This window comes from Saccopteryx bilineata, chromosome 2 (genome assembly GCF_036850765.1).
Source record: "Saccopteryx bilineata isolate mSacBil1 chromosome 2, mSacBil1_pri_phased_curated, whole genome shotgun sequence".
In the NCBI taxonomy this organism is placed as follows: Eukaryota; Metazoa; Chordata; class Mammalia; order Chiroptera; family Emballonuridae; genus Saccopteryx; species Saccopteryx bilineata.
This window is the reverse complement of record NC_089491.1, coordinates 142585285-142597965: the sequence shown is the minus strand read 5'-3', so window position 1 is coordinate 142597965 and position 12681 is coordinate 142585285. Positions and strand designations below refer to the sequence as shown.

Here is a 12681-nt window from a genome sequence, read left to right as displayed (position 1 = left end):
AGTTTTTACCTTGTTTATGGTTTTTCTGTGAATTTGTCCGGGATGTAAAACACTGTCCAGTGCATAAGCTTGTGCAAACCAGTTGTTGTTTTTTTTTCTGGATAATTAGCCATAATGTATCCTTTGTCATCAGCATTTTGTACCATAGTTTTATTATCAAAATTTATGTAAGCCCATGACTTTCATGTTTCAGTGGATTAGCACAGTTCTGTTTTACTCCTATTAAAAAGATAGTTTTTCCTTGAACTTTAATAAAAGTTGGTTCTCTGATAAGACAGCACGCATAATGCCGTACAGGACCAAAGATGAAAATTCCCTCATTAGAATTCCATGGCTGTAGGAGGGGAAGAATGCAAGCCTAATACCAAAAAGATGTAAAGTGTGTATTTCTGCTCCGTCTGGGCCGGTGGTGCTGATGTCCCGCCCTCACATGGAGAGGAAGGGCAGACGTGGGGTTTGTCTGTTGCATTCTACTTTTCTTAAGATGGAGACACCTTTTTTCTAAACAAAAGTGCAATCCACTTGCTTAAAACCATGTAAGAATCATACATAGATCCCATGTTTTCTGTCTTGATACCATAAGGATTTAAATAAAACATAAACCAAATGATTGAAGTGTAATAGCTTATAAGAAAGTTCTGCCCAAAACATGGCTAATAACTGTTGTGTAGAGGACTATTTGATTAAGAATAGCTTGATCCCTCCAATTGTAAGAATAGGTGTTGCTTAGCCTTGTACACCTTAGGCTAGGCAAAGTATATGTGATAAATTTAATTTAAAGCTAGAAATATGTTCTTTTGATTAGAAAGGGATTTGGTGTTTTAGTGTGGAGGAGAGGGGGAAAGGTATTACAGCTTGGTATATGAATTTTCAGAAGCTGCTTTTCTAGTCATTTGAATGAATTTAGGGCTTGTTTTCTGATTGCCCTAGGTCAGTGGTCGGCAAACTCATTAGTCAACAAAGCCAACAGTACAACGATTGAAATTTCTTTTGAGAGCCAAATTTTTTAAACTTAAACTATATAGGTAGGTATTGTATATTCCTTATCGAGGTAGTGCCCATAGGTGGTGTTTTGTGGAAGAGCCACACTCAAGGGGCCAAAGAGCTGCATGTGGTTCGTGATCCGCAGTTTGCTGACCAGGACCCTAGGTAAATAAGAGAGAGTGATATGATCTCTAAATACTTTTCTGAAGGGCTTTATTTGATCAAATATCTTGGAACTTTATTACTGATGTTTTCAAGGAACTACACTGTGACTGTGTGCTATACGGTAATAAGTAACCATGCAAGGGCTGATTTTATCCTCTGTTTCTCAACAGTTTGGAAGGACAGAAGTAATTGATAACACATTAAATCCGGATTTTGTAAGAAAATTTATTCTCGACTATTTTTTCGAAGAAAGAGAGAATCTTCGTTTTGACTTGTAAGTTCTACTAAAACTTGCATTAAAATTATTAATTAAAGGCAATTTTAATAACATAAGGCTGGGTTCTATGTTTCTACTGAATAATAGATCATATTGGAAGTGAACCAGGATAATTTTCTTTAGAGTATGTCCTGAGCATTGTCCATAGTATTGCTTTGCATTTACTAGGTTTTTGGCTATATGTTTATAGAAATAGTAAGTGAACTACATATTTAACCATTTAGAATATATTATGATTATATGAGTGTATGAGCTGTATATATGGACATTCTTTCAAACTGTCCTCTGCCTTAGTAGGTTTCTTACACTCCTGCTTCTAGTCCACGGCAACCTCATTTACCCCCCCCCCCGGTGGACGTGACTCAGATCTTTGAGTTCCCTCAGCTGCTTTGTACAGGGCACAGATGTCTGCCCAACTCTGGTTTCATTTTATCATTTCATGTCCTCATGTTTCTAAAACCCAAGATGCTTGATATTTTTAATATTCTTGTGATTTTGACACTGAATGTGGTATATTAAGATATTTTTGTTAAAATCAACTCCCTGTCCACAGAGAATCTGGAGTCAGTTTGTTTATATTATTAAATATTGAGTCTTTGTTCCACAGAAGTAAACTCTGGTGATTGTTGAATCCGATATTGTTAAAACGAAATCTCATTAAAAAGGGAAAAGGTATAACATATACTGTGTGCTTAATATGTTGAAATAATTAAAGAGAGTTTATGAACATCACAGTTATATTTTAACTAGCTGAAAACAATCACGTAAACCATGCTGTCATGATTTATGAAGACATTTAAAATCTTATTTGAAAAAAGTCATAATTTGCCTATTTATGTAATAAAAAGCTCTCTACTCCTGGTAGTCTTTCTCATTTTCCTCTAAAAGTGTCCAGGAAAATAACCTGCAGTGCCTGGTTAAAAAGGAGAATCTTATATACCAGGCTCGTTCTTTCAAGACTTGTGGGAGGTATAAGTAGTTTTTGTGTTCATCAAGAAAATTTTATGCTCTCTTTGGTTTTTATTTTCCTGAAACCCCTTTAGAAGTCATTAAAATGAGGCTCATGAGAAAAAACATAGAGGAATGTAACGATTTCCTGACCATGTTTATCATGGAGATTGCATACAGTGTTGTTATTTAAAAGCAGACATAAAAATCAGGTAGAATGTGGTTTGATTCTCATATTGTTAGGGACTTCATAGTAATTTTTAAAATCAAGTTTTTATTTTCTTACACCAGCATGGAACCCCTTTAATTTTTTTCTTTACTTTTAACTTGACTTTGTCCTAAACCAGCCACTTATTTCATGATTCTTTGTTCTCTCTCTTTATTTCCCTTTCTCTCTTCTCATTCATCTTTATTGTTTTCTCTCATTTAAAGTTAATAAATATTTATTATAAACCTGAGATAATACCAGCATTGAAAAATGGAAAGTTCCTTGTTATCCCTGTGCCAAAACATTGTTTTATTTCTTCCAGTGATTGTCCCCAACACAGTGAGTTCTAGCTTTCCCTATTGGTTAAGGGCTCCCTTATTCAGTGGTCTAATGTCATGACTTTTCAGTCACTTTTATTTTATTAGAATCACCTTACTTTGATAATTGTTATTCACTCTTCAGTTTCAAACTTTAATTTCAAACTTAATTCACTTTCTTCCCCCTCAGTTGGAGCTGTTATCTCAACTAGTGCAGGAGAGAAAGGAGGTGGCAGAGAGAAAGGCTGGGGGATAGGGAGGCAGAGAAGTGGATCTCCTACCACCTGAAAAATCAGGACTTTAGAGGGCACCAGCTTCAAGGGGCCTGTACTAAGCAAACTGCTTAGCGTCCTCATTGGTTGGAGAGAGTGCAAAGTGCCATTGTTCCTTGTTCCTCTACTCTCAGAAGGCATTTCCTAGGATGGTGACCTTACCTTCTCTTCATTAGCTGCAGAAGGGGGACTTGCAGGCGGGTTCTATAACTGACTAGGGACCTCTTTTCCTTCCCTTCCCTTCTCATGAACACACCAGATTTCTCATCTCCCCTCTACTTGGCTTTGGGGAGTAGAAAGAACTTAGTACTTCCCTCCCAAGAGGTAGGGAATAGGCTGTCACTTTATGAGGAAGCTTTGTGGAGAAGGGTCGGACCCTAATGCTAGAACTCATTGACTCATCCATCTGCAGCTCTGAACTCAGCATGGGATCCTTAGCCTCTTTTGTTTTCAGCTTGGACCTGAGTTGGGTTTTTAGAATACAAGAATAGTTGCAGTTGACATCTGTTACTGTGTCATAGAAAACATAACCTTTATGATCCATCCAAATCAGCAACTGCAAATCAGGTGCTCTAATACTAAGATTCAGTGGTGAGAATAAGTTCTTTATAAAATTCTCTTTAGTAAATTTAGGAAAAATGTGGTGTACCTTACTCAGGGTCAACTACTGAGTTTCTGCTTTGCCATCCATTCTGTCTTTTTAAAGGAGAGTATGACACTCATAAACCGAGACAAGCACAAACATACCTGTGCACACACAAATGCTCACATTCACGCACAGACATTGTAACAATTAGACTGTAGTGTTTATCTTCTGACCTATGAGGGTGATAACCAGAATTAGTCTTGATACTTTTGGAAAAGTTTGAAAGAAAATTCCATTACTAGAAAAATCATGGTCATTTCGAATGCATTGTAATTCAAAATGTTATCAGTCCAAAGCCTTCAGAGGTATTCTGCAGACTACCTATCTTGGGGATGATAACATTTATAAGGCTTTGTTAAAGATAATGAAAAAGTGTGTACTTGGAGATAAACCTTTGTGATGAAAACATTTCTTTTGTTTTTGCTTCTTTTAACTGAACATGGCATGTAATTTCTCCCCAGTCCACACTAAAGCATTTATAGAAAGCAGTTTATAGGACCCATTCTTCGGAAGGAGCCAGTGCAGTTGTTGCACCTTTGACAGTACTTCAATTGCTATTTTAAATCTTATCCTTAAAAAAAGTCTTGAATAAGAAAATTTTTCTTGAATAAGAAAAATTTTTTGTGTTAATGCATTATAGGTTTTCAGTAAATGTTGGCATTTGCTGATTTAAAATTCTAGTTTACAGTTGTTGAGAGTGCTCAGCACACCCTGATGCAGAGGAGAGTAATTTGTTATTCTTCTGAGGTAGGTATTTGCATCCCATAATTTTAAAGCCAATCTGTGGTAAAGGTTCCTTGCTAGGGAATAAGTGCACCTCTACTCAACATCAGTACACTCAGTGAACTCAGTCCTGTTTTTGACTGAGATGCCTTTGTTTCTTTGGGAAAGCATTCTTGCTATTGTGAGAGGGATACTGTAAATAATTAACTTTAAAAAAAGGAAGTTAGGTTTTAGTAGGAAGCTACACACTGGAATGTGCAAGGATTGTGATTTGGGAGAGAGACTGGCGCCAGTGCAAATATGTTCCTGATATTCAAGAGTCTGGCAAATTCTGGTTGATTTAACTGTTTGTACTTTTACAATTTCTACAAATTCTTTGAAAGGGGGAGTCTAAAGTGATAGTGAGGGATGTTTTCCCAGGGTCTCTTCAAGAAATCATTTCTTCCCAGGACCAACTAGTCTAACACAGGACATATAGTAGTTTTATATAAAACCATTTTTCTTGCTGTAAAGTATTCATTTTCCCCAAGTTCTGTGATCGGGGGAAAAATAATGTCTGATTACTATAACCAAATCTGCCAGTTAACAGCAGTATTTGAGATATTGAATAAGAATTAAAATGTATACACATAATATAGCCTGTTGCCAGTTACCAACCTTTCTGTTTTTCTTTTAATGGGATCCAGAGAAGAAGAATTGCAGTTTTTAAGCAACTTTGGTTAGTAAATTGTATTAGAATACTAATGGCTTCACAGAAGAGAGAAATTCTAAACTTGTTTTATCATGTGGCAGAATGGATGACTGAAAATAATAGGACTTAGAAATACAAGTTTTTCCCCCCATTGGTATGATTCTGATTCATTTTTATATTATTTATGTTTTTTGGAAAGTACTGATATTTTTCTCTAGCTGAATGTTGTAGAAATAATTTGAGTTTATATTTTAATCTTTTAGGTATGATGTTGATTCAAAGAGCCCCAACTTGTCCAAACATGTAAGTTTGTATTTTATATTTTTATGATGGTTGTATAATATAAATTATAATGTCATGATTTTTGATTAATATTTATGTTGATTTATTAATATTAAACTTACATATCTATAACTTTCATGTAGTAGTTCCCACAGAAAATCAATAACAGTTTAAAGGACCTTAGAATAACATTTGAAAGAGCTTTCTAAAGAATGATACCTTCTGTATGTGAAATGGATATCATATTTATTTTTTATTAAAAATGATGTCAGTTCCCTGTAATGTTTGAAGTTGGATCAAGTTAAGAACATTGAAATAGTGAGCCTGTGTCTTTTGGGGAAAGCTTCACTTCTGAGTGAACGGGAAGTTCTTACTTGGGTGCAGCAGATGATTAGCTATGCCGCTGTCCTTGTAGTTCACTTGTTCAGCAATGTTTTCTAAAAACCTCCTCATGCAGAGTCCCGTGTCAGTTTCAAAGGGCACAATATGAAGAAGACAGACATAGTGTCTGTCTTTGAGTTATGCACAGTCTCAGTTGTTCTAACTGGGTTCTGTTCTTCCCATTCTTCTGTTGTGAAGAGCTCTACTCACAAGGCAATCAACCCTGACCTGGGGAATGTACAGGTTCAGGAGCAGCGGGCTGTCAGAGGAAGGCAGATAAAGGGGCAGAGATAGGAAGTGATGGTTGAGGGTGGGGTTCTCTGGCTAGGCAGTGGTGGCTCTGATCAGCCTGCTTATTGTCCTGTAGCATTGGAATGAAAGCAGACCTAGTAGGAAGGGCTGAATGGAGGTGAGAAAAGCATTCTGAAAGGAGCTTAGCTGGTGGCATGGGAAATCTGAGTACAGAGATGAGAGAATTGGCAGCTCCCCCAGGGCTCAAAAGCTAGCTGGACTAATGTCCATGTTCAGAGGATCAGGAGGGTGAGACTTTCAACTGTTCTGTTGTAGGTTATTAACTAAGATAGGCTGTATATGGTATATGATGATATATGATATATATGATTTCCAATGCAGTTTGGTGAGGGGGAATGTCTCAATACAGAGAAGGGAGGGGACATAAGAGGTGATCCCAAGCTCAGAGACTAACTTAGGGAAACTGGAAGCTTAGGTATGGTGATAAAAATAATAATTTACTCTTTTTTCTTTTATTAAAGAAGTATTTATATTATTTATTTTTTTTTAATTTTTTTTTCTTTCTTTTATTTCTGAAGCTGGAAACGGGGAGAGACAGTCAGACAGACTCCCGCATGCGCCCGACTGGGATCCACCCGGCACGCCCACCAGGGGCGAGGCTCTGCCCACCAGGGGGCGATGCTCTGCCCCTCCGGGGCGTCGCTCTGCCGCGACCAGAGCCACTCTAGCGCCTGGGGCAGAGGCCAAGGAGCCATCCCCAGCGCCCGGGCCATCTTTGCTCCAATGGAGCCTTGGCTGCAGGAGGGGAAGAGAGAGACAGAGAGGAAGGGGGGGTGGAGAAGCAAATGGGCGCTTCTCCTATGTGCCCTGGCCGGGAATCGAACCCGGGTCCCCCGCACGCCAGGCCGACGCTCTACTGCTGAGCCAACCGGCCAGGGCCTATATTATTTATTTTTGTTATGAAGTCTAGAGCAGAAGCATTTGGTCAAAAACAGTCTGATTGACTTTTTCATGAATTGACAAACATGCTATAATAAACTCATTTTTTCTCTTAAGTGAAGTTCCATGCAGTTGCCATGTCACCTTCCTCTTAGTCATGATTAGATTTGAAGCATTGTGACTGGACTTTAAAATTTCTATTGCTTTGTGTTGGAATTTTATTGGAAGGATCAGAAAAGCAACCACATATTTTAGTCAAAATTACTTAGTTGCTGGAGAGAAAAAGCATTAAGTTATCTCAAACATAGATAGTTTATTGAAGATTTAGGAGCATTTTATGTGTTACTTGCTCTTACGAGAACTGCACTAGAAACGGGCACAGGGACTCTCTCTTTTTTGTCTCCCCCTTTCCGGTCCCATATTATTTGTACTATGACTTTTCTCTGAGCTTCTATTTCCCTTTGAAGATCACATTTCTTGGTTTGTCATTGTACATCTAGGGAAAATAATGTCCTTAATGATGACTGGACATAGGTTTTCAAGGGCCCACTCTCCCTGATGTAATTTCTGCATCTTGTTCAAACTAGTCTTCAGAGGGCATGATAACTGGGCAGTTATGGACATTCCCACAGGGTTGGATATTTTGAAGGTGAGTGTGAAGGTGGTAACATGTGGTCCTTACCAATTAGTTGCCCTGAGTTCAGAGCAGAGAGTAATAATAGTGGGATAAGAAGGTGCCTCAAACCTACTTAATTCTATCTTTCAATAATAAGTAATGACTATTATTATGCAAGTATGTCTTTTTTAAGAGTTGACTCATTTTTAAATTATTTTTATTTACTTTTAAATTACAGTTGACATACAATATTATATTAGTTTCAGGTTTTAACATTGTGATTAGACATTTATATTCCTTTTGAATTGATCATCTTAATAAGTCTAGTACCCATCTGACATCATATGTAATTATGACAGTATTATTGACTCTATTCTCTGCTATTCTTTACATCCCTTTGACTATTTTTATAACTGATGATTTGTTCTTCTTAATCCCTTTCACGTTTTTGATCCATTGGCTCACCTTCTACCCCCCATCTGGTTACCATCAATCTGTTTCTGTATTTGGGAGTTTGTTTCTGTTTTGTTCATTTAAGTTGTGGTTTAGATTCCACATATAAATGACATCATAGGATAATTATCTTTTTCTGTCTGACTTATTTCACATAGTATAATACCTTCTAGGTCCATCCATGTTGTTGCAAATGGCAAGATTTCATTCTTTTTTAAAACTGAATAGCATTCTACTGCACATAAGTAGCACAAGTTCTTTATCCTTTTATTTATCAATGGACATTTACGTTGTTTCCATATCTTGGCTATTTTAAGCAATGCTGCAGAACATAGGGTGCATATATCTTTTTAACGTAGTGTTTTAGATTACTTTGGATAAATATCCAGTAGGAGAATTATAATTCTGTTTTTAATTTTTTGTGGAGCTTCCATGCTGTTTTCTGTAGTGGCTGCACCATGTTACAACCCACCAGCACTGCACGGGGCCTCTTTTTTCTTCACTTCCTAACTTATATGTATGTGTTTGTCAATTAATTGATGATAGCCATTCTTATAACCATGAAGTAATATCTCATTGTGGATTTGATTTGCATTTCTCTAATGATTAATTGTCGTGAGTATATTCTTATATGTCTGTTGGCCATCTTTATGTCCTCTTGGGAGAAATGTCTATTCATGTTCTAGTTCCTATATTTAATTGCATTATTTGTTTTGGGGGTTTTTTTGGTGTTTAAGTGGTATGAGTTTTTTATATATTTTGAATATTAACTCCTTATCAGACATGTCATTGTGAAATACCTTCTCCCATTCACTAGGTTGTCTTTCTTTTGTTGATGGTGATGAGATATCTCTTGTAGAAGTCATGAATGCACATACCTTTCAACTTTTAGGTTTTTTGTGGGTTTTTTTGGAAAATAGCTTTTTTCCACATAAGAAAAGTTTTATGTCTCCCTTATAGTAAAAATTTTTATCTTGGCCCCAGATGGTTAGCTCAGTCTGTAAGAGTATCATCCTGAAATGCCAAGGTTGCAGGTGTGATCTTTGGTTGGGGTACATATGGGAAGCAGCCAACAAATGCACAATTAAGTGGAACAACAAATGAATGCCTCTCTCTCTCTCCCTTGCTTCCCCCCTTCTCATGCCCCTTTCCCCTTACTTGTCTTTCTAAAATCAATCAGTAAAATTTTTTATCTTGACTCTGCTTTGTCCTCATGATACCTGCTTTACTATCTTCTCATCAGCATTCTTCTTCACAGAACAGCCTGGGTTTCTATCATAACTTCCTTTCCATTCTCTCTTCAACTCGCTTTACTGTATTCTGGTTTTCTTTTCTGTTTATGCTATTCTGATGTGGATTAAATCAAAATCCAGTGGCCTGTATTTATCCTTGACTGTACTTGACCTCTCCATTTTTTGAAATACCCCTTTGACTTCTAAGGAAGATTTTCCCTTGCTCCTTTTCTTAGCTCTCTGTGTACTCATTATCTATCATGTTTTAGTTTCTCTGCATTCTCCTATGTTTTACTATTAGTTTCTCATGACTTTATTTTCAATTTTCATCTTCTCTTAACTGCATAAGCTCTTCTTGGGAGGTTGAAACCATTTCCATGCCTTACCCTAATGACTCCCATGTGTCTATTCCTCTGTATCCTCTAAGCCAAGTCCCAACTACCTGTTAGATATATTATATATATATATACTATATTCTGCAGAAGACTAAACATCACATATAAATATAAAATGTATAACCCTTTCCATTCCAATTTTGCTCCTTGCCTATATTATCGATCTTGAGAATTATCTTCAACACAATATAATCTTCTTGTGAAATTGTTTAGTGGAATTCCCAGATGAAGTTGGTTAACATCGCCCTTCCCTTGTGTTTCAGGGTCAGTCTTCTATAACCTTTTTCTGTTGGAAAAGAAAGCTGTTAGGTTGAAACTTTGATGTATCATCAACCTCTTATTTATTTGTTTGTTTGTTTAATTTTTGTTCACAATAGTGAGGATGAACTTTATTGAAACTTCTATACAGTTTCCTTTGTCCTTGTTATCACAAAAAATTTTCAAATTTTTATAAATAATTCCTTAAAAATTATATATCTATTTCTTGAACAACGAAGAATAAAAATAAATAATCAATAACACACAATACTGGCTCATTTAACACAATAACACAGTGTTTCAAGGATCTTTCAAAAGGTATTGAGACTTAAAATATTTGAATCCACCTCTATAAAGGCAGGGTCTCTGAGATCTGGGCCATTCCACGTAAGGTTGGAGTGTTGCCTTTAGAGACCAGTGACAGTCCTGCCCTAGAGGAGGTCCTGGGAAGCTCTGACAACCCTGAGTCAATTACAGAAAGTCATCCCTTTGGAAACTCATATTTCTTAAGTCATCATTTCTTTATGAATCTTACCCTATTTCCTTGTCTTAATGGAAATCTAGTAGGAACTCTCAGTGCAATTGCTTACGATTTCCCGCCCCTTGTAGTTCAGGATCAGTCTTCCTTAACCCACTTTGTGTCTCACACACAGAGTCTAGTTGAGTCAACCAATTCTGTGCATTCTAACAAAAACTTGTTTCTCTTTTGTCTTCACTTTCTTGCCATTGTAGCCATAGTTCAGATTCTCATCACCTTTTTCCTGAAATGTTACATAGCCTCCTATAGTTCCTGTAGTTTATATTGTATTTTAGTGTATTCTGTACATTATTTTTTGTCATTTTTCTTAAAAAATTTATAAGCAGTATAAATTAGTTGATAAGAGACTGAGTGGATGAAGCATGTTGAAAGAGAAATGTATTTTTGAGTTTCTATAAGAATTTCTGTTAGAAATGAGCAACAAAAGCCCTTCCTTATATGAATGCATCTAAATACAGATTTTAGGTGAAAGAGCATATAACTCATTCAACACAAATGAATTCAGGAGGCTTTTGGAAGATCAGAGGAACCAATAAACAAGCTAAGTCTATTCCCTGAAGATAGAAGCCTTTAAAAGTGTGGTTGTCTACCTGCCAATTTTGCAAAGTGAAATAAAAGCTGGAACCTTTTAAGAAAGACTGCTAAGTGCCTGGGCTTTCATGGGGAGTGCAGGCACTTATCTGTTACAAAAGGAATTTGGTAGCAAGAGAGCCTCCTTAACAATAATGAGATGTTTTTATTTTTCATTCTCATTTCTGATAATTTTGAAAGAAACTCCTTTTAATGACTCTATTTGGTTTCCAATACTTAAAGATCTTGGGTCAAATTCTCAAATTCAGGGACTATTGGAGAAAGTGGAAATATAGAGCTGTCCCTTAGATTTTTGACATTGTAAATGAACGTGTGGTAAGTTGATAAAGATTAGTATAACTTTAACTGATACTGTTGATGCTGGATGGGTTTTTAGTGGAGAACATTATGACCCAGGCTTATGAAATCCAGAGACACGTTCTTTAGGTTTATCTGTTGTATAATTCTCTAAGGAAATTATTTTACCAAAATATCCCCTATAAGTTTTAAATATTGTGAACAAAAACTGACATTTTGAATTCCAGTTTTATTTTCTAAGTTGCAGTTGAAACTTCTTACCTTAATGCCATTAGCAGTACTACATGACATACTTCATTTGCATTATTAGTCAAGTTATTAATGAAAAGATTAATAATAGACCCATAATTGCTATATGTTAGTTTCTGCTTGGGTTTTGGAACAGATGACATCCAAAGCATACTTGATATACTAAATTTTGTTACCCACGAGGCAATTCAAAATGCATTTATCCATTTGGTTGATCATGAGGGTACCCACTAATATTTTTGTTTTAGACATGTTAATGGCTTGCTGAATTATTTTGGCCACAAAACACTGCTTTGTATGAAGGTGGGTATGTTCTTTAAAATATTTTCTATATATTGTATAAATTTCCACACATAGATCAGTTACACTTGATAATTTTATTTGAAAGTGAATTGTTTGGGCCATGAAATACGTTTTTCTCATAGGAATAGGTTTATAATTGGAGCAAGATCCTTTCATTAGAATAAAAGACAAGTTAACACATATATAGCTGAATTGATGTAAGGTATATTCATACAATCAGGCAAGCAATACATATAGTCTAGGCAGCGTTCTAGTGCCAAGTGATATAGCAATCAATAAGGTGAACATGTTGTAAAACAGCTTACATTTTTGGAGTTGAGTAGGTTGAGTGGGTCTATTTATTTAATAGCAATAGCTGGAATACTACTGGGCCATGAAAGAGAAAGATATCTTACCTTTCACAACAGCACAGATGAACCTGGAGAGTATTATACTAAGTAAAATAAGCCAGTTAGACCAAGATAAGTACCATAAGATTTCACTCATGTGTGGAATCTAATGAACAAAAAGAAATAAACTCATAGCTACAAAGGACAGATTGACAGCTGTCAGAGGGAAAGGGGGTGTTGGAGGGTTGGGTCAAAAAGGTGAAAGGATTAAGCAAAAAACAGGAAAAAACACCTCATAGACCCAGACAACAGTACGGCGATTGCCAGAGGGAAAT

The 12681-nt window shown here is 36.3% G+C and overlaps 1 protein-coding gene across 1 annotated transcript in view; it reads left to right on the top strand.

Annotated features, from left to right (window-relative positions):
• CPNE8 (copine 8) overlaps window positions 1-12681 on the top strand; it is a 219232-nt gene that overhangs the window by 57983 nt on the left and 148568 nt on the right. Inside the window, exons 4-5 of the mRNA XM_066258094.1 lie at window positions 1320-1423; window positions 5495-5534. Of these exons, the coding sequence (XP_066114191.1) occupies window positions 1320-1423; window positions 5495-5534 (144 nt within the window). The remainder of the gene's footprint in view (window positions 1-1319; window positions 1424-5494; window positions 5535-12681) is intronic.